Source organism: Cebidichthys violaceus, unplaced genomic scaffold, assembly GCF_023349555.1.
Source record: "Cebidichthys violaceus isolate CVI_PGR_0920_01 unplaced genomic scaffold, fCebVio1.0.p SCAF_100, whole genome shotgun sequence".
Classification (NCBI taxonomy): domain Eukaryota; kingdom Metazoa; phylum Chordata; class Actinopteri; order Perciformes; family Stichaeidae; genus Cebidichthys; species Cebidichthys violaceus.
In genome coordinates this window covers 89,969-112,668 of record NW_027176264.1, presented here as the reverse complement: position 1 = coordinate 112,668, position 22,700 = coordinate 89,969, and the positions used below count along the sequence as shown (strand labels likewise).

The 22,700-nt window shown below is 43.5% G+C and overlaps 2 protein-coding genes across 2 annotated transcripts in view; one reads left to right on the top strand and one right to left on the bottom strand.

The window, feature by feature from the left end:
- Positions 1–2,462: 2,462 nt before the first annotated feature.
- LOC137886326 (proteasome subunit alpha type-4) lies at positions 2,463–5,215 on the bottom strand. Its single transcript, XM_068728748.1, has 9 exons — positions 5,162–5,215; positions 4,719–4,749; positions 4,518–4,560; positions 4,256–4,418; positions 4,087–4,164; positions 3,884–3,972; positions 3,466–3,596; positions 2,915–3,038; positions 2,463–2,784 (listed from the first exon to the last, which is right to left on the bottom strand). Exons 2-9 carry the CDS (start codon positions 4,719–4,721, stop codon positions 2,630–2,632), a joined length of 786 nt encoding a protein of 261 aa, XP_068584849.1. The 5' UTR covers positions 4,722–4,749; positions 5,162–5,215; the 3' UTR covers positions 2,463–2,629.
- Positions 5,216–12,644: 7,429 nt separating this feature from the next.
- Positions 12,645–22,700, top strand: part of LOC137886273 (unconventional myosin-IXAa-like) — a 79,072-nt gene continuing 69,016 nt past the window's right edge. Inside the window, 1 exon segment of the mRNA XM_068728669.1 lies at positions 12,645–13,095. The gene's annotated coding sequence lies outside the window, so the exon portion shown is untranslated.

Genomic DNA, 22,700 nt, shown 5'->3' with positions numbered 1-22,700 from the left:
CCACTTCTTACATGCAGTCATGAGTCTCTCTAGGGAATTCCCTCAGCTAGTGTGCTAGCGTGAGCGCTGCCGATGCTACAAACTATTTCCACCTATGAAATGTGTCTCTGCTAAATGAATTCATGTCTCTGTCCCAACACTGTCCAGCTGTTCGGGGACCTTCCCTCACCGTCACAACGGTGAGTCGGATAATCTGAAGTCAGCTGTGTCACTAATCCCCTGGACTAAACAAGCGGCAGATAGTCCCCTGCTGGCCTTAATCTGAGCGTGACTTTACATAAAGTCACCTCAGATTGAGGTTGATAAGCCGTTACCGCATCGCGTACGCGGGCAACTTCTCAGAAAGTTGCCCGCGTACGTCTGTCCATCTCGTTCTCCAGCCGGTGGACAGCTAATCCGCTCTACAGGGACTCCGCTGGAGATCGGATCACAGCCGATGTGTTCGAATGGAAACCTACTTTTCTGCGTTTGTTATCTAATAGAGTCCTGATGCATCAGCAGATATAGATGTTCACATTTCATCTTTTATATTCTTGAACTCCTGAAACCAAAGAACAAAACATTCTCATCATATCTATCAGCTTTTTAAAAAAATATTTTACATGAACATCAGCGTATTAAGAAGACTGCACCTTTTATTCCCACATTTTGTTATCGTGAAGTCTTATTTTAATCAGACTTAAATTCACCAATCTGAACTAAATACTCCATGATGACAAAGTGAAGACAGGAAATGAAATGTCTATCGCTATGACACTTGAAGTTCAGCTCCAAAATTGTCTTTTGAGGTGTTTCCACAGCTTGATTGGAGTCCACCTGTTGAGGATTCACTTGATTGGACATGATTTGGGGACACAAGGACACACACACACACACACATGTCTGTAGAAGGTCTCACAGCTGACAGTTCACATCAGGACTAAAACCAACCGTCTGTCTCAGAGACAGTGGGAAGGCTTCAAAAATGAATTTCTGATGCCTTCAATGCTGCGGAAGAAGTTTGGAACAACCAGGACTCTTCCTAAAGCTGGCCGCCCGGCCAAACTGAGCTATCTGAGGAGGACCCTCAGATTGTGAGTAAGATTAAAACACAGATTTTGTAAATATAGATGATGCACACATGAATCAGATGACTGTTTACGTGTTATTTGGAGATTTTAAGAGAAGAAAGAAAAAAGCTCTCCACCAAGATAATCTCTTATTCAATAGTTGCTTTGTTTGTTTTTTCCCCGTGTGGGATGGGCCAAATCTTTTGAATGACACAAAAATAAAATGAATTAATATGGACACACACACACACACACACACACACACCACTTCACCAGTGTTTCAATCAGAATGTTTTGCAAGACACTATTTCCGTTTCTTGGGTAAATTTCAAAATAAAATCTAAAATGCTGCTTTGGCTTCGTCATTATTGGTTGTTGAGTGAAGACTGCTGACGGAAATTAATTTAGCATAAAGCTGCTTTTGCCTAACATGTGAAACAAAATCCACTTTAAGTTAATGACATAATAATCAAAATGCACATCGACATCCCTTGTTAAGCACTCGGCTGAACCAAGAACACACGAAGAAGAGAAACTTCCTGTTTCTACACCGAGGACTGGAACACGCAGCATCCCCACGCAGACGAAGAACACATGCACCGTTGCGTAATCCCGGACTCTATTTCATAACGGATTAAAAGTGTGCATTACACAGTTCATGCAGAATACATTAAGAGCATCTGCTCCGTCCTCAAACAGACGCACGTTTAATCTCAACTGTAAATCCACGCGTCTCATAAGAGTAACGGGAAGGATAAACGATCCACAGGTTACAGATCAGTCCGCTCTCCATTAAAGAGGAACCTCTCTCAAGCCTTTTCAGCCGTAAACTGAAATGATGGGACGTCATAACGGTCCTTTCATGGGCTGAAACACTCCCGTGGCTTTTAAAATCAGCGCCGAACCTCGCAGGCTTACCATAAATGTAAATATGGAAATGATTTTCACAGCCTACAGATGGACGAGAATCATCTTCATCCAACCAGGAGACACTCTGCAGGACGCCAGAACAGGTTCAAGATGATTGACAGTTCCTGCAGATGTTCCTCTCTCTGAGAGCACATGGGATCTAGTTTTCATGGATTTAGGAGTTTGTTCACACTGATGAAATGTACTCGATGACCCGTTTTAAACCTTTTGAAGTCACATTTCATTTTCTTCAACTGTTTAGTTAAATCACTGCATGATTGAGAAGTAATACTTGTTTTGACCGTGAATATGACACTTTAATTACTTTTTTTACAACATACTATACCATGATTGTTTTCCGACGTACTACACTATGACTTTTTCTGACATATTTTGAAGAACCTTAACTTTTTGATGACTAAAAATAATGACTTTATGAGCTAGAACATTACGTAAAAGAGTTCATTTGAAACCGATAAGAAGGATTAAAAACCAAGTCAATAATTCATCATCTGGATTTATTTTAAGAAACATCACAAATGCAAACACACCTGAAGATTCACATTCGATCTCTCTCTCTCACACACACACACACACACACACACACACACACACACACACACACACACACACACACACACACACACACACACTCTGACTGGACTGACTGACTACTTGTCCTTCTCTCTCTGCTCCTTCTCCTTCTTCTCCTTCTCCACTTTGGCCTCCTCGGCTTCGTGCTTCTTGATCAGCACCTCGACTTCCTTCTGCTTCAGCACTTTGATGCAGGTCTTTCCGTTCTCGCGGGTCAACGTGGCGATCTCCACTGAAACGACACACACACACACACACACACACACACAGTACTGTATTAGTATGGACACCTGTGGTTTATCTATATGTATACATGATCCTGACAGCCGTTCATGGATCTGCACATCTGCTCAGATCTGCACCTTTCTCTGCAGACAGCTTGCTGACGTCCATGGTCTTATTGAGGACTTTAACGGCGAGAGCGAGGGCTGAGGAAAGCGCCATGTCTCCCTCCTTGAAGTCCTGCTTCAGCATGGAGACGGCTGCCTGAGAGCGAGCAAAGAAGAAGAAGAAAACAAAAAGTCACTCTTTAAAACACACCATCCGCTAACGTTATCCCCGCACGAGCTAATCTGTGGCGTCTCATTAGAAGAATTCAGCGTTGGGGGAATATTCCTTCACCCAATGCTCTGAGGAGGCTCTGTTACCCACAATGCTTTGTGTGTGCAGCCCTGTGAAGGGCCGCTGAGATTAGCAAAGCCGCCGTGAATCAAGACTTGCACGATTAGCTGCCCCAGGAGTCGGCACTCAGTGAGCCACAGCATGTTCATTGTCAACAACTCTGTGCAGCAGCAGCAGCAGCGCCCTCCAGTGTCACTGGGTGGAATGACCGTTTTATGATTTCCTTTGTTTTGCTCAGAGAGAGAGAGAGAGAGAGAGAGAGAGAGAGAGACAGACAGACAGACTCTCTTACAGCGCTGTTGTTTCCGATGCACGTGGCCTTCCAGCCGCCGTAGTTCCCGCTGGGGTCGCTCTGGTAGAGCTGGAAGCCGTAGTGTTTGTCCCAGCCCATGTAGAGCAGCGACACGCCAAAGGGACGCTTTCCTGCGAGGACGGGCGAGAACACACACACACACACACACACACACACACACACACACACACACACACACACACACACACGGGGGGGGCTTTACAACACTGACTCATGTCGAGGGTCTGTGGTGCTTCTAACTTTTTTTTCTTTCAACCAAATTCTTTTAAAAACGTGATGTTCAGTAGCTTCATAACTTCAGAACTCCTGTTGACAGTTTGAATTTGACTTATTTCTGGTTTTGGAATCCCTCGAGTTTGAATAGTTCGGATGCAAAGAGTACGTTTTTGTTTCGTACCTCCGAACTGCGTGTAGGCCTGTTTGATGTCACACAGCGCCGTGACCAGCTGCTCGCAGGGGATTGGCTCCTGGTACTGCAGCAGGTACCTGCAACGCAGATCATCACTTATTAGGTCCATGTGTGTACATATTCTGTCCCACCAGAGGCACTCGGCTGCAGCAGCAGAAATTGAGAGGACAGAGTGTCTGACCGGAGCTTACCTCTGCGCGATGAGCCTCAGCTCATTGGTCAGCACGTTGGCATCGGATGTGATGCCCGCCACGCTGCACGCCATGTCTCTGCAAGGACACGGGAAGATGGAGGACCATTGCGAAAGACAAACCTTTGCACAAGGCGTAAACATTAAGGCTTTAAGCAGGAGCTACTCACTCGTTCAGCTTGTAGATTTTCTCTGAGAAAAACACTTCATCCAGCAGCTTGTGGATGTTCCTCCTCTCAGCGGCCAGCAGCACTCCGTCCTTGGCTAAGATTCCCAGGCAGGTGCCGGCGTGGCCGATGGCTTCCATGGCGTACTCGACCTGGTAGAGGCGCCCTGCGAAGGACACGCAGCGCCGTCAAGACCAGGACGGAAACACAAGAGCACCACAGAGGCCAGAGAGTAAAATAAAACAAGATGCTTTTCTTTTCTTACCCTCCGGGGAGAAGATGGTCGTTCTTGAATCATATCGACGGGACTGACGGGAAACAGAAATCTCATGTCAAAGAGCTGACAGGCTGCAGAGACGTTGTCTTTACTTTATCTCACAAGAAAGCATCTGAACAGTAGAGACAGGAAGAAGCCACGCAGCACATCATTAAATACACGTCATCATACAAAGTACAGTAAACTCACCATTGTTGCAGATTGCTGTTGAACTCTTGCTCTGTGGGAAACAAAACACAACGAAGGCGGTGAAGAGCAGTTAGCTTGACCGTCTACGGCTGGTTGAGAAAGTGAAAGTCTGCGGTGTTAAACTAGTACCGGTTAGCTAACCGGTACTAACTACTGACAGGGGTTGGTATTACACTCTCATTTACGGTAATAACTAACTTATAGAGTTTAAGAAAAGGCTCATTCTTCGCCTAGACTGTTGACACGAAGGGGGATGAATCAACAGAATGTTAGCAACAGCGTCATGCGTTGACATTTAACGTTAGCTACCGATACCGTCTATGCTAACAGCGGAGACTTTATATGAATGTGTTTCACACTGATGGAGAGAGAACACGTTGATGTTATTTACGATAGTGTTAGGATATCAATTTGTAAAAAAAAAAAAAAAAAAAAATGCTTACCGCTTAAAGAGCTCTCTGTGGGGCGCGTTTTGATGACATCACAGAAAGGCGTTGCGTCGACGAAATGTAGGCGCGCCACTTTAATTTATGTTATGTATTTATTGCATAAATGGCACATTTAAAAAATATTTAAAAAAACGCAGGAAGTGAGATAATTAGACAACAATTAATATATATATATATATATATGTGTGTGTATATATATATATATATATATATATATATATACGTATATATATATATACATATATATATACGTATATATATGTATATACGTATATATATATACACATATATATATATATATATATATATATGTGTGTATATATATATGTGTGTATATATATATATATATATATATATATATATATATATATGTATGTATATAATGAAAAATAAATATTTCAGGCACAATTTTTTGTTTTTATCGCCTTTTTATTGGTACAATATTTAATAGTTTTTCAATGCAGTGAAAAACCTTTGTTAAAAAGTATTATTATCTTGATGAACAAGCATCAGCGTGTGAACATGTTTCTATCAGCAGTGGAGGAAAATTAAAGATATTAACAGTATGCAGTTTTTATATTATTTTGTGACTTCTCTCCATCCAAACTACTTTGAAACTTTTTCATTCACCAACAAGCAATGTCAACATAATACGATGAAAATATGTAGCGACGAATTATATGACCTTAAACATTTTGTATACCCAATAATGTTAGCGAAATACATTTAAAATCCTATGTAACAATAACCTCACTAATGATTTCATTCCACACTTTTTTGTAGACATTTTCAGTCACATGACACTTGACATGTTTGCTATTTTCCTTCAAGTCAACACATTCTTGCTAAACTAAATGGGATGTCAGCACAACTCATAACTCAAGTCATTGTGGTTCCAATAAATGTGAGTTCTGATTCTTAGCTCTTACGTTGCGTGACTTCCTTCAGTGGTGTTTTCATATTACGAAAGTGAGTTCTGATTCTTAGCTCTTACGTTGCGTGACTTCCTTCAGTGGTGTTTTCATATTACGAAATATAGAAGAAGAAAAAGATTTCTCCTTTCTGTGGCCGCTCAGATTGAAGTTGCTTCCACAAATGAAACTAGAAGTGTATAAATCACAAATCCAACACTTTCTAAATGTAGGAATCACAATAAACTAGTGTGTCTTAACACAATAGTCAGATATGCATATTGAAACAGCTTTTTGCTCGACACAATCCCCATCAAGTTTAGTTGAAGTTAATATGGTGAATATTAAGTTCCAGTCTTTTTAGTAGTAATTCCCTCTTCATGCAACTTCTCCTTCACTTTTGTATCTATGTATAATGTTACATTAATACAAATTCAAATGATTAAAAAAAAGGACACCCAATATGTTTGATTAATATATGTATTTCCACAAGGAACAAGGACTGGATTTTGTCCCCATCTCTTTCTATGGAAACGTGTTATTAACGTCTCAGTATGAACAGGAGGACTGATTACAGCGAGCAAAAGCTGTTTAAATGTTCATATGGACATGTGAGTGTTGTTTCAAGACAGGTTTTTCAAATCTGTCTTTTAGCAAAATCAAATAGCATTCATAACACATCTGAGGCTTAAGTTCATTTAACTAATTTCACAAAATAACAACAATATAAATTAGATTTTTAGAGCCTTTAATGCGATGTCATCTTACTGTACATATGAGAAACAAGAAACAGCTGTGTTAATGAAAAGGCCTGGGATGCTATGAGCCAGGTGAGATGTAACATGGCACAGATGAGGGCCTCTGCATGCCATGGAGTCAGGAAGTGATGAGTCTGGAGAAACGAAAGAGGGGAATCAAAAATAAAGCAGACAAAGCTATAAGTGATTTAATTTAGAACCAGTGACTTATGTTTTTTTTTATGCACAAAAACTCAGTCCCTTTGGCTGTGGGGAGAGCGGGCTGCGTATTTGTGTAATTAATCATTTCCACCACTAGGAGGCCCCCTCGGCTTGGATGTGTGGTAAAGATCTCCTTTTAAAGTGGTACCTACAGGGATTTAAAAGTCCTCATAGCTGCCGAATCAGGAGTTTGTCTGGAGGAGGCCCTCTGGTCTGGTCAGGTGGTGGTGTGTGTGTGTGTGTGTGTGTGTGTGTGTGTGTGTGTGTGTGCACGTGTGGTCCCTTTTCAATCAGACAGTGCGCTCAGTCTCTATTCTTAGAAGCTTACTCAGCTAATTTCCATTCCACATGAAACATGATTCTAATTGATGACTCATAAACAGTCATCTCTTCTGTCAGCCAAGAAGTCTGCTCAGTTATGAATAAACATTTTCTCAAGATAGACATTTTAACATCTTTCCTTTCCTGACACATGGCAAACTCCACCTGAAGGTGAGGATCCAGTACAGATACATAGATCTACTGTCTATACTTTACATGAATACTTTATATTTTAGAGGCGTCGCATGATAAGAAGTATAGCCAATGATTGATACATTGGTCCATTAATGAATCGCCTTACAGAACAAACCTCTTTGTTTCTTGTTTGAGCTTTTCCTCTCAGTTATACATCGGAGTGTTGCCACGGCCTGGCAGCTTACCTTGAGATTATCAGAAATAATCACATCCTCACATTGTTCTCTCCGAGGACTGGCGCAGTACAGTTGCAGCCGCAGCACCTCAATAAACAACCCATAACACTGCAGTGTTTATTCAGCGATGAGGAGCGTGCTGCGTTTTTTTTTTTTCTCGATTTGTTCTGTTGACCTCGTTGTGGAGCTGGCGCACAGATCCTCCTGGATCCGTCTGAAGATGCAGAGTTTATAACTCCGTCACCGTATTTATCTTTCAAAGGCCCCTGACACAGGTCTCACATTGTTCTCACGACAGACTGTAATTTCTACATTTGAGCTGAACTCAAAACATCTTTTCCATGACTTCGTCTCCCACATTGTTTTGACGTATACAGGCTGAGTGATGGATGTGGACTGTCCAGTCTCTCCTGGCCTTCTAATTTTGTGCTATCACTAAAGTGGCTTATGTTGTTTTAATCATTATTTAGCTGCCAGTGGTGGAAGCCAGCTTCAAAGGGATTTTTATGGGCCCCTATAAAACTTATCAAGGTGGCAAAAGGTGCTCAGCAGCACAGGTGAAATATAGAAGGCTGTGGTGGCCAGCCACCAATCACTCTGAGGAGGGTGGCATAGAGACACAGATAAACCAAACACTTACACACACACACACACTCAGTCATACTGTCAAGCTCTCTCTGTAACATTCCACTTTCAGGTGTATAAAGCTGCCAACAATGCGTGAACCAAAAAATCAGCTTCAATTCCTTCCATCTGCTCTCAGTAGAAGGTCAATAGGCTCCACAAAACAACAAGTATTTGTATTTCTTTACGATGTTATTGCACGATACAGTGTTTCTCAAATGGGGGGGAAAGTTAAATAGATCTTTTTCATTGCAGACATTTAAACATTTTAAACACAGGTGCCACTAATAACATTATAAATTGCTGCATTGCATTCGTTGCTGGTGTAAAGGTATCAATAACTTTTTGAGACAAAATGTTGTAAAAAAGCAACTTAAAAATGTAAATCAACTTCCAAATGTGAACACTAGAATAGTTTAAATCATTTGGTTGTAAAACGGGGCCCCGACTCCAACGCTGTATCCAATTCTCTTCATACATGCATGCTAACTGCCCTTCTAGCTAGCTAGCTAGCTAGAAGGGCAGTTAGAAGGGGCTAGCTAGCTAGCTGAAGTTAACTCTCACTAGCTGAAGTTAACTCTCACTAGCTAGCTAGCTGAAGTTAACTCTCGCTAGCTAGCTGAAGTTAACTCTCACCATAAAACTACACCAGCCAGTGCACGCCATGTTAATCATTCATAAATTGCATGCTATTGAAGCATCATTGAAGCATCATTATATAAACTCATGAAAGAGAAGCTGAAGCATTTTTAGCTGCTTTAAAAGTTAGCTAGCTAACGGTACTTTGTTCGCGGACGCCATTTCTTCATAAAATTAGCTTCCAATTCAAGTCAATTTCTTGTGGTCCTTTGTAAAGACAATTTCTATCAAGATTCAGGTTAAGGTTAAACCATAACAGCAGGTTGTACAGTCATCCGCTTGGTGTTTTGAATCTGGGAAATAATCTGTTATCTATGTGTCTTATTTCCCACATCACCGTGCCGACTGGATCGACTGTTTTTCCAAGGTGGTTATTCTTTGTGTTTTAATGAGTCACAATGTCTGCTCCGCTTCATCATGAGACATAACTGGGAAACCTTGACACAAAACGATACTACCAGTGAATTTTGAAACAGTGTCATGAGACAGAAGTCGGAACAACAGTGTGTCATCTCAGGTGGAGTGTGAGAATCTGGGAATTCCTCAATTCCGAAGGAGATTATTGCCTTTTCCTGAGTTGTTTATGTCGTGTTCATTGGGCACAAAGGCAACATGAAAGCAGTTTTGGGGTCTAATCACAGGAGGTGAAGTCCCACTAACATCCCACACTCAACACCAAAAGAAAAACACTCAACTAAACTCTTTTAGTTACTCAAATATCCCAGAATTTCTCTATTTCCACTGTAGTTAGTATCGGGTTACATTGCTATTTCTTGTAAATGACTAGGAAATTACACACCATTAAATAAAGAGTCATCACTGTATTGCCCAACTTAATTATAACGTTGGTTGCGAAATACTGAATCCTTTATTCATTTGTGTTGTTGGCCTTAAAGGAATCATATTTTAAATATACTGACTCTAAAAATGCTGAAATCTGCCAAAATATAGACACCATGTGAAATGTTTATTTGTAGAATATAAAGGTTTCTAAAATCCCAAATTTACAGAAAAAGTACTGATACAAAATGACATTAAAGAAAATAGATTCCACCTTCATGCCAGCAGCCGGTTAACCTAGCTTAGCATAATCACTGGAAACATGTTTAAAAGCGACACATTGTGGTTTTTACACTTTTAATGAGATATAATGTATTAATTATAGTTAGCTTTAGAGGTACAGTAAGCAGACTTTGTAACCCCTGAATTGAAGCAAGACTAGCAGCTGTTTCCCAATGTTTCCAGTCTTTACGCTCACTTAAGCTAACCAGCTGCTAGCTGTAGCTTCATAATCATACGGATTCTTTTACAGTAAAAATAAATGTCCAAATGTCACACTTGCTAAAATACCAAGAGGCCCCTTTGTTGTCTTTTTTTTGTCTCCATCCCGTCTCAGTTTTCTGGTTGACAGAAGAGTCCCGTCGGCCTCCTGGCTATGCTCACCCAACATTTCAACCTTTCTAGTCTATTGTCTCCACCAGCCCACCCTCTGCCCTCAGCTACTGTCTCTGTTATTTTATGAGAAGCTCCTGTCATTTTGGACTCTGACGTTGGCCTGAATATGGGCCCCCCGACGCGGAGTTGGATTCCAACTTTGAGGGCCGAAGGGAGGATTTCCTTTTCAAAATGTCTGGCTGGTAAATATGTCACCAGGCTGGAAACCGATCCCGTGAAAAAACAGGTGGGATGTTTTCAAACCCGCCACAGGAGTGTGTGCGATCTGTTTCTTCCCTCACACACACACACACGAGGGTAAAGAGTGTCAATCCCCTGCCAGCAGAGGTATTGTCTGTCAAGAGTAAGCAGCCCCCGGAGCACTTTACCCGAAATCTGCTGCTAAATCTTCTCTAATTAGATTCACCAAAGATTCTCTATCCGTGTTATTTCTATGCGCCTCAAAAAGAGTTGAATTTCACTCAACGCCCCCACGGTGATAAGAAAAACCGAAACGACACTGACCTTTTAACTGACAGATCCGTTTTGACAAGAGGGAAAAAACCTGTTACTCATTCTCAAGTCACAGAAACACTCCATTGTCTCTGGAACAACCTCAGACCCTCACTTCTTCATGTTTTCATAGTGAGCTAACATGCTCACTATGAACACTTCATGATGTTTAGCAGGTGTAATGTTTACCATGTATACCAATACAGAGGCAGGACCCAGTTCATTCTTACTGAAGTGGATCAGTGAATTATCACTGATCTTCTGGCAATTTTCTGCATCAAGGGGCCCTCCGATGCAAGCGCACCGGTGTTTCCTTTAATCCCGCCTTCAAACCCTCGGCCCAAATTAAAGTTAGAGGGTCATAAAAGTCATTAGAATCAGTCCTGTAGGGACCATGAATACTGGCGCAAAATTCCATCAATACCAAAAAGGAAAAGGAAAAGTCAGGGGATCACAAATATGAAAAGGCCCCATCCTCTGGGGAGCATGAATAGTTTGTACAAAATGTCACGTCGATCCACCCGAATAGCTGTTGGGATACTTTCCGTTTGATCAAAGCGGTGGCCAGCCGACCCACTGGCCGACATTCCCATCCCACAGAGCCACGCGGCTGTTATGGCTAAAACAACAGCCCCACTGTAGGATTAAAACGTAGGATTAAGATTATGTTTGGTGACAGGTCTCCACCAGCATCGGGAGCATTAGAGCCTTTTATTAGCATTAAAAGCATTCACGTGACATGACAAACACATTACTCTTAACGACAATATTAACAAATATGCAAAATCATACATCATAATTTAGTATAGATTTGATAAATTGTGCAGGAAATGTCAGAAGAAAGACAAGAAATGCCAACTGTATGTGTAGACCGATGAAGGGCTTTTGTCTTCACTTCCAAGGCTTTGTCCAAAATATCTGGCTCAAACATGTGAACAACCAAGTCTTTGTGCATCATTTATCTGAAGGGAAAATCAGTAGTTATCTCACAAAATGAAATAGTGCACGGTTCACACAGAGAGCACTGTTTAAAACAAGACAAAGCAAAGTGAAGGAATGTATAAATAGATTAAATACAGTGAACTTTAGGGAACATATGGAAACATGTTTGCGTTTTTTTTTTTAGCCTTTTGAGCCCTAATTTTGATTGGAATACTGTTAATATCATTATTAAAAACAAGTAGTAATGTGCATGTAGTATTTCTATTTATGTAATTAATTCTAGAGGGAATATGTATAGACAAGTAGCAGAATAACACATTTTAGAGATGTTTTCACAAGTATACCTCACAGATACACAATATTGATACAATGTGAATATTAAAGAGATTTTACAGTCTGGTTCATCCCACATGCATCTGTGTGTTTAGGTGTGTGTGTGTGTGTAGGTGTGTGTGTGCGTTGGGGAGGGGGTGTCCTCAGTTTTGGCCACACCCCCACATGTCATGTCAGTCATGTGCTGAGTGACACTGCCTGTTATCAAATCCTACACGAATCACTCCGTTTAAGAAAACTAACATAAATGAAAAAAAAAAAAAAATCATAATTGAATTGACATTTCGCTTGAAATCAATTGCGGTTATTTCACTCAGAGGAGGGTCCTCGCCAAAATCCCACCCGCCCATAACAAAACTGCGATGTAGCTCCCACCCCTACGGCCCTGACGTGGACGCGCAGCGCAAGTGCACGCGCGGTACGACAGGCAGGCGATTGTGGACGAGAAGAAAAAGAGAGAGAGAGAGCGAGAGACAGAGCGAGAGAGAGAGAGAGAGAGAGAGAGAGAGAGAGAGAGAGAGAGAGGAGTTGTGAGAGGAGGACGACGTGACGGGAGCACCCAAAACAGAAGCTCTCAGGAGTACGACACACACGCACACATACATACACACACACACACACACGCACACACACACACACACAGAGATAAGCGAATCAGAAAAACACTGGATCATATCTACAGCAGACTTGGAGATTTGTGCGGCGGGATACGTGGTGCGGACTGTTACGCACGACAGCGTTTCCCTGCGGTAAAAAAAAAAAAAAAACCACCCCGAGCCTTTCGGACAGGAGGCGCGCGGCTCGCTGCTCTTCCTCGTCAGAACAGAGGGTTCGTAGCGGGGAGATTTACGGAGCAGAGGACTGACGGAACAGTGGAGGAGGTAAGTCCCCCCCCCCCCCTCTTGTTTTATTTCTCTCTATCTCCCCTTAAAGTCCTCTTAGTGTTTGCGTTTTGCTGTCAGTAAAACGGAACCAGCTGAGCTCGTGGTGCGGAATGTCAAACCTCCGTTTTTACGGGTCGCTCGCTGTCTGTCAATTCACCATCAGCTGCAGCCTCCTGCCCCCCCCCCCCCCATTCAAACGGGACATCAGACCACGTAGCGGGTGTGATTGGGGAGGAAATGGATCGGCATGGTCCAAATTCCCCACCAGCAGCCCATGCACGCACCCAGGGCTCCAGCCTCCCCCCCCCCCTCCCTCCCTCCCTCCTCACCTCACCCCTCCATCGCCGCCGCCTCGGATGAATGTCACACTGTGTCTTTTTTCTCCTTCTTACATAATGCGTTAATGTGCCGTTACAGATGTGGACGCCACATCTGGGCTGCGGTTTGGGTCTCCGCGTGAGTGTGACACGGTGCAGCAGTAGCGATAAACGTGACGCACTGGTAGAAATGGATGGTGGTGGTGATGATGATGATGATGATGATGCCGTTAAGAGCTCGGTTCATCCAGAGCTGGTTGGGTTTATTGTCGCAGAGGAAGGTTGGGGCTTTGAATGGTGCTGTAACAAAAAAAAAAAAAAGGCTGCAGAGCTTTGTGTGTGTGTGTGTGTGTGTGTGTGTGTGTGTGTGTGTGTGTGTGTCACATTACTACGCTGTGACGGACGGTTGTGACATTCTTCGTCATGTCTGAGGCGTTTCGGCTGCTTACATCACACCGCTGCTGCCTGATGGGGCATGGCTGAGGCTTTTTAAACTGTATTTATATTCATATTTGTATCTATTTTACAACTGGACACCAGGATGTTCAGCTGCTGTGGATTTATATGTTGTTTAGTATATTGTTGTGAAAGCTGTGGGGGTCACAACCCAAGTGGGACTAGTTGCCTGTTTGCTTTGCCATATATGATATTACACTAAATATGTTTTGGTTTTTGGACATCTGGACGGACAAAAAGAAGCAATTTGTAGTTGTCAACTTGGGTATTTCTATCTGTTTTATGACCAAACAATGAATGGATTATTATAGTAAAATATCCAGCTGATAAATCACCTCTCTGATGATGAAGAGGTGGGTCATTTGAGTGTCAGAACATATAAAGCGAAGCCTTTAAGTGTGATGTCGTAAACGAGGAAAGGTGAAGGAAATAATGGCACCTGTAAAGGCAGATAGAGCAAAAAGCAGTTCAGGTGGATTTACCTAATCACAGTTGAGCGACTCAAAGCAGCAGCAGCAGCAGCAGCAGCAGTCCGTTGACGTGTTAAAACAGGCCTGCATGGCCTCGGACCAGACCAGACCAGACCAGACCAGACCGGACCAGCAGTGGCCCCCGAGGTCTCTGTCCGCAAGTCCAAAAGAAGCTCCTCCTTCTCCGGCTGAGCGGCAGCAGCGCTGAGGGGAGCCGTTGGCTGCATGTGTGGCAATGTTCATGAAACACCACTGGGGGTGGAGGAGGGGGGGGGTAAAGTCATTACAGGTGTGGCTGCTGATTCAGTCGTGTGTGGGGGGGGGGGTTGGATATTCCCCTAATGCGATGTCAACTTTGCTGACGTGAACATTTCATTGGGGTTCTTATGTAAGTGGCGAAGCTCTTGAGAGCAGGACTGAAAGCATTGCTGTGACAGGTTCAGCTGCCCGGAGGACGAAGCAGAGCGGCTCCAGAAGGCTTCATTCAGACGGATGAAGGCGTCACGGCGGGAGGCAGAGCATCCACACGTTTTGAATTGGAATGTCATTCATTTTAATAATTCATATAGACCGAAAGCCTCTTTTTCTTTAGCGTTAACGATACTGTCACCATCATAGGCTGTCCATCTGAACCACTCCAGGTCCGTTGGGTCCATACAATACGGTACCTATTTGATCCAGAGAAGAGGAGAAACACTTCTGCATCTAAAAGATGGCTTGCTTGACAGTTAATGATCAATGGATTTATTGCAGTTTAGCCTTTGAATTCATGCTGAAACCAAAATATCTTCACAGCACCTTGCGGTCGGTCGGCTTCCTTTGAGTCAGATTGAAAGCTGACTGAGAAGCGTCTGAACCAAATGACTTAGTTTGCACTAAATTGTCAACCTTGTCTCCTAGAAATTAGTACTAAAATTGTTTTCCCAATTATCCCGTGATGATAAATGTAATTGCTGGTTGGAAGCAACGCTTTGCGACGTGAATTGTCACGTTTATGTACCACACTGGAGTCACAGGGAAGTGTTCTCTTTGATATTTTGAATGGAAAAAAAAACCATCTCTCCTTTATGATCTCATAGCTGACCTTTCATAACTGACATTCAGACACTTCATAATCCACCAGCTGTGGTGGTGAAGTCTGTGTTAGATGACGGAGATGAGCTCATCGGCAGATTCAGGGCGGGAGCTAAAGAATCTGATAAAACAAAACAAAACAAATCGTCTCAACCTACCGGCCCGCTGACCCGCTCTTCTGTTTCGTCTGACCTCTTGAACTTTTCTTGGCTTTAAAGAAAAATGTCTTTTCCGTCGTCGCCGCTGTGTCCCAGTGTCCTCCTCGCTCGAGCGGTCCGATCACGCTCCAACCTGCCGCCGCAACGCTCGAGGCTTCATGTAAGACAATACCAGGATGAGGTCAATGTCTCGCATACCATGTCAGTGTGCCTATATGCATCTCTAACCAGCTGTATTTATAGAGTGTGTGTGTGTGTGTGTGTGTGTGTGTGTGTGTGTGTTGGCCATCTTAAATAGCGTCCGTCTTTGTCCTGACGCAGACGGGAGGACTCGAGGAGACACGACGGTAGAGCAGTCAGGTTTCCATTGTTATCACTGGCGTCCGTCAGAGAATGTAAGTGCGGTGTTCTGATTTCCCAGAATGCTTTTCAACGCTTCTCCCAGTTGACCCGAGCGTGATCTGGTTGCAGCGAGCTGCACGGTCGATCCGTTGTTTGGGTGTAGCTGTTGTAGAATGTGGAGTGAGAGAAGAAAAGTCTCACAGCCCTCATTTTAAAAACAAAACAATCATGAGGCTGCAATGCATTCTGGACAATTGAGGCCGCTTCCTGTTCTTTGTCATACAGCTGTGCCAAGTTGTAACTTGAGCATTTGCTGTTTGCTTCTGATGGACGCCAAAATATGTGACATTTTAGATATTAAATGCATCTAAACTAAACTAGCAAGGAATTGATCATGGAAACTAGTATTGTCTTGGTACCCAAAGCCGGATAGTATCTTATTCCTCTGTGCCATAAAGCTCCACTGTTATCCAAACATTTTTAATGAATGTAGATATTGCTCATCTGTTTTTTTTGTGTTTTAAAGAAACATATCTTCAAAAGCAATCGAGTACGCCACAAGACATGGTGAGAAAGTCAAGTGCAAAGAATTATATCTCATAAGCCACTTCTTGTATGGATGTTGCTGATGTACTCAGGCCACATCTGGTCACATCTTTTCGACTCAACCTATCTTTTATTGCTCCGAACAAACCCACTCTATTATACACAATGCATGCAGCTTGAAAAACTTGAGATATAAAACGTTCAGTAATTTTAGCGTCTGAAAAGGATCCTGCTGACCCGCTGACCTCACACTCAGGCGTGACAGGAAGACTGAGAAGTGTTGACTCTTTTGAGCGGTAAAGTGTCGTCCATCGGACCGAATCGGACGACCTCACGCAGACGCTCCTCTTTCTTCCTCTTCTCTCTCTTCCTCTGAAGCCTTCATCCACAGACGAGGTTAATTCACAAACACGTTCTCCTCGTTGGGCTTCGCGTATTCTTTCAGAGAGGAAACACTCAAAGAAACTGTGTCCAGAACAGAAAAGACAAGCCGGCTACAAATCCTACCTCTCTCTTGTGCGGCTGTCCACCAGCATTAGGATCACTTTCACTTTTTCCACAGCCTCCTTCGAAGGAGCTGCTGCAGTGTGTAGTATGTGTCACTGGCTCGGATCGTTAGCGTGATAGCAGAAGTCCTTTTTTTTGATCCCGACACGACTTGATTCTTAGCAGGGCGCTGCTGTTTGTTATTCCTCCGGCTGCTCAAAGCCCTCTGTGAATTTCCGCGTCCATTATAGCTTCTCTCATCTCTCTTGTGTAATTCATTTAACCTCGTTCTATGGCTGTCGCCGCTTTAGGCGTGAAAACGCGGATTCGTCGTCGTGCGATTGCCGCAGGTTTTTGTTTGCTGAAGTTATTTTGGAGAGTCGGGAACGGGAGCAAGTCACGATTGTGTTTAGTGCAACAGGCAGCAGCTGGTGAGGGCGTTGATCCGTCCACACCTCCCCCCTCCCCCTCCCACCCCCCCCGGGCACGTCCCGGGGCACAGAGCGCCCAGCGGCATCGCCACGCTTCGTCCTGCTTGGCTGATCACAGATGGAGAGACGAGAGCAGAGAGTTTGACAGGCATGATTATGAGAAAGAGTCTAGGCGTTAATACATGTTGAGGGATTCCTTTTTAAATCCACCAGGCCCTCTCTGCAGAATAAAGGACTGTGCCTCTAGCCTTCTTGTATATCCCTCTACTAGCTTCTGTATATAATGGGGTATGGCAACCTGCAGCAGGTAGCTTAACCATTGACACACTAACGATCACTGTGCAAGAGAGTTCTTTGGAAACGTTGAAGGGGCCTCTCAGCCGCTTCAGGCGGCAACCGCCGGGTCTGAAAAGTGAAGCCGAAGCGAAGCTGCCTTGAACCTGCATTCTCTCTAGTGTCCATCAGGGGGCGACTCCTCTGGTCGTATAGAAGTCTAGTCTAGAATGACTCTACTTCTCTCTTGATTTATTCCCTCAGTAAACATTGTAAACATGAGTTTATGGTCTCAATCTCTAGTTTACAGTCTTCTTCAATACAGCATGATGTTCATTTAGTACATTATGCTCCATTTAGAGTCAAACAGACCATAAAGCAGGGGATGCTTTAGGGGCGGGGCTACCTTGTGATTGACAGGTCGCTGGTCAGGGAGTTGTTCGTGTTTTCGTCTTACAACTTGAACCCTCTCGCACCATATTTTCAGTTCGTGGAGGTTCATTGAAATTATTTTTAGTTGCCTTAAAATGTCTCTGGTGTCGCTTCTGGTTGCAAAAAAGCCAAGATGGCATCGGCCATAAACCAAGATGGCGACGAACTCGAGGCACAGTCACTTCCGTCCACTTTTCCGATTTACTGTCTATGATCCGCATGCCAAATGACCTCCTTCACAGCCATTGTCCCGGTAGTTTGATCCCCCCCCCCCCCCACCCCTTGCTCCGTGAAGAGCGGCCCCTCTGATTAGCTAATACCCTTTGCCTTCTTCACAGAATTATTTACGCTTCTTGCTGATGAACAAGATTTGTTCTAATTACTTAAAAGAATTATTTTCTGTTTTAAGTTGGTGCTTTAGAATAATGTCTTTAAATCCCAGAGGATTGGGATCCTGTCTAAAGGCCCCAATTGCAGCCAATGCAGTTTGAATAGATTACATAGAACGGATCAAATGTTTGCCAAGGGGCCAAAAACATAACCATCACTTTCTCCCCTCTTCAGATGGCATTATTTACATAACTAATAATGTTTCCAGAAGACATAAGTGAACATTTTGCTATGATAGTGGTGTCTTACAGTATCTTGGAGGTTTAAGACCCAAGCTAAATGAAACCGTAACTTCCCTTAAAGTCTTTCTATTTTATCTCCCTCTTCTTGTGGACTTCTGGGTGGTTTCGGGGCTCAGAGATCCCGTCCACATGATCCACACGACCCCGAGCATTAAGCCGGCAGTCATCTGCCAAAGAGTCTTTGACCAGTTCTCTGAATCCCTAAAAGCCTCGAGGTCACGGTGTGACAGCTGACCCTGCACTCTGGAGGTCGAAAGACGAGAAAAAGGGGAATTTTTTTCCCCTGCAGCAATCAATACAATATCTCATTAATTATTTTTTGTTTTACCAACTCAGCACGCTGTTTTTTGTTGTTGTTGTTGTTGTCTTTTCTTAATTCAGTGTCGGGCAGCTGAGCGCAGTCAGGAGCCAAACCGTGACTGTTGCAGCTGGACCCAAAAGACAACAATGGCAGGAGGCTCAGAGGATGTGGTGCACAAACAGCACCGAAAAAAAAATCTCAAATTGCTATTTATTCCGATTTCTACTTCAGCTGTAATTTGCGCGTGGAACGGATGATGGGAACCAGTCGTAGAGGAGCCCAAAACGCTGGCTTGTGCCTTCTTGAAGCGCGTGTTTTCAGCTGTGCTGCTGATGCTGCATTGTTTGTCTCACCGTGTTGCCGGCTTGATGGATGGAGCCGCGGCTCAGATTGACAGATCTAGCTCAGCGAGCCACTTTCCCCTAAAGCCAGCCACAGTTAGGGTTAGCCAGCCAGAGGGGGGGGGGGGGGGGGGGGGGGGGGGGAGGGGGGGGGGGACAAAAAACGCCTATGAGGGTAAATCAGCGGTAAGATAAACTCTCGCCCCTCTGCAATTAGCACCGTGTCATGTTGGGGTTTTGAGGCAGCCGATAATGTCACATCTCCCTCTCGTCTGCGGCTCGGGTCTCAAGCATCTTTTGACAGCCTGGCCCCGCAGACTCGGGAGGCCGCGCCGCGCCGCGCCGCGCCGCGCTCCACCAGCGCTCGTGTCACTTCCCCCTGGAAGCTGTTGTCTTTTAATAAGCGCCTCGCCTCGTATTTGTGCCGTCTGTGCGGCGTCTGGTTTCCGTCGCCGTGGACCGGCCGGGACTCGCTGCCAAATTGACGTGTCCTGCTGAGGAGCGCTGGCAGCGGAACGCACGCGCGCACGCACACACACACACACACACACACACACACACACACACACACACACACACACACACACTCACACACACACACGCAAGAGAGGAATTTGAATACAGGAATGAGCGTGTGACCTGCTGTCTGCCACTGGTTTGTTGCATTATGCTGTTGGCAGTGTGTGTGTGTGTGTGTGTGTGTGTGTGTGTGTGTGTGTGTGTGTGTGTGTGTGAGAGAGAGAGAGAGAGAGAGAGGCAGTAGTGGCCAGAGCCAGAACAAAGCAGTCTGTGACCAGAGGACTTGGGTGTGGCACTCGTGTTTGATGAAGCACCAAATGAAGTCTGATGTCTCAATGCCAGTGCTTTAAAGCCTCTCTTCAATTCAGCAAACCTCGGCAAAAACGGTCAAAGCGCCAACGTGTTGAATTGCTTTGTCTTGTTTACGTTTTCTTTCGTCAGGTGTTTCCTGATTCAGGTCTTCATTTTTGTCTTAATCCAGGTCCAGCTTCCCAGTTGTGAGGATTTCCTGCGTTTCTCTCCTTTCATTTGATCGTAAACTGAATGTCTTTGAATCCCCTCGGGCTTTAATGCACATCGTTCACATTCTGTTGGTATGACTTTGGCGTTTGTGCCAAAGTGTCAAAAACAAAAACATCCAAATGACCCCCAGCTGCATCCATTTACTTCCTGTCTCTGTTCTTCTGGCCCGAACAGCTTAGTCATTCTGCCAAGGTTGTCTGAAAGTTGCTCCGTCCCGCAGTTACGTCCTACTTTGGTGCTCGTCTCCAAACCGGGACGCCACAGCACCAATATATAGCAGGTGGGACGCCGCGGGTTCGGACATCTTCTCCTCTGTCTCGTTAACGGTTGTGTCTCTGTCCTGCGAAGAAGACAACACACCGATCGAGGCTCTCTGGAGGAGAGTGGCAGCAAATTTTTGCCTAAAATGTAAACAAGCCACTATTATCTCAATTTAGGTAAATGTGGAGGAGGAGCTATGAACATGTGATTATGCTGTTTAACACATCAACCGGTGTGCCTCTTTCTTCATTCTTCATGAACATTGTTAGCTGATGGTGTCTTTGTTTTTGGCCTTGGCTCCTGCTGTTTTCTGCGTATCCTCATACAAACATTTGTATGATGTCTTAAGTAAAAGTTTCTCCTAAAGGTTTTTCTACGAATGTCCCGCTGGTTACATGCATTCAGTCTTTTCAAAATAAAGCGCCGTCTTCACAGGAAACAACTTAGTTAGGTTTAGGCAACAAACGTAGTTGGTTTGGTTTCGGAAAAGATTGTCGCTTTAACGATGTAAATGCGTTTATTGAAGTACGCAAGTTACGTGACAAATCCATCATCCTGCGCTAAAAGGTCGGTGTTTGTTGCACATTAATTTTCGTATTTATAGCTATGAACGCTGTATGAGAACAGCCCGCTGTTTTACTTATCATGATTAGTCCCCGTTTTCACCGTTGTCACTGAAATATGAAGATTTGCTTCTTATTTCTTAAATATGTCATTAAAAATGTAATATTGTTGGGTTTGGGGCTGTTGTTTCGGGCAAAAACGGCAATTTGAAGACGCCGCCTTTGGCCAGCGGAAATTGTGACAGACTTTTTTTGTTTTCTTGACTAAATGAATCAAGTAATTTATCAAATAATCACAGGATTTATTGCTAATAACATATAGTTATTATTTGTAGCCCTAAAGCAGCTTAGCAACAGTCAGCATCATTCCTCATTAGCTGATTTAGCTCTCGGCACAACAACACACACTTTGAGCAGCTGTGTTTCTGTTTTCATCATCTCTATACGCATCGGTGCCCAAAGATTTTATTTAGTGTCATACGGAAAATGACCACATTATTTGTTCTGAATGGACTGAATTCTGTAAATCTGATCAGGACATACTTTGGACATGTTTTTTTTAGTTACAGAAAAATCCCATTTTTATTAATAGTTAAAGTCAGGATTTTGGAAATATTAGGAAAAATACAAAAATTCTGTTTTTGTATTATATATATTCCTTTTTTACACTGCATTTGTGTGCATATGTTTGCTATTTAATCTATTGATACTTACTATATTTAGTCTTTTTTCATATTTATAATGTAGTATATTGGAAAAAATAACAGTAATGTGCCCAAAGATTAGATATAGTATGATTATGAGTGTTGTTTCCAGGGTAGCCCAGAGAACACTTCCACCAAAGGAAACATTTCAGCACAGATGTATCAGGAATCAGGAGGTAGTCAGCCTTCTCTGCAGGGATTTAAAGCGTGGTCCTTTCTCTTCATCATTCATTCATTCATTCAGTCATTCATTCATTCATTCGTCACTCATTCGTTCCTTCATGGGCTACATACCTCTTCATCCCTCCCTGACTGGCAGCAGTTGCTAGGAGCCCGATTCACTCGCTCGCTCTCAAGTAAGCAGCTAGTTTGGTCCCAATCAGAGTCACTGCTGGTGAGCTTCACAGACGCGTTTCTCTCTATTCATTGACTCGGCTTCAGGTAAGAGCGATCACTCTCATATTCATCTTCAGACTCCATAAAACCTGATAAAAAGAGGCATATTTTCAGTCTTTTCAGGGGCAGTTTTCCTCACATTTTGAGTCGTTGTTTTTCCTCTTGATCTGTAACTGACGGCTGGCTTTGTCCACAACGTATCAAAAGATTCATCCTACTGTGATATTGTAAAGATGCAGCATTAGAGACGGAAATCTCAATTTTTCCCACTTGTGATAAGATCAAACGATAGAGCTGAAGCAGTTAGTCGATTAGTCGATCAATATAAAAGAAGGAATTGGGAACTATTTTGACAGTACATGAATCATATTTCACTAG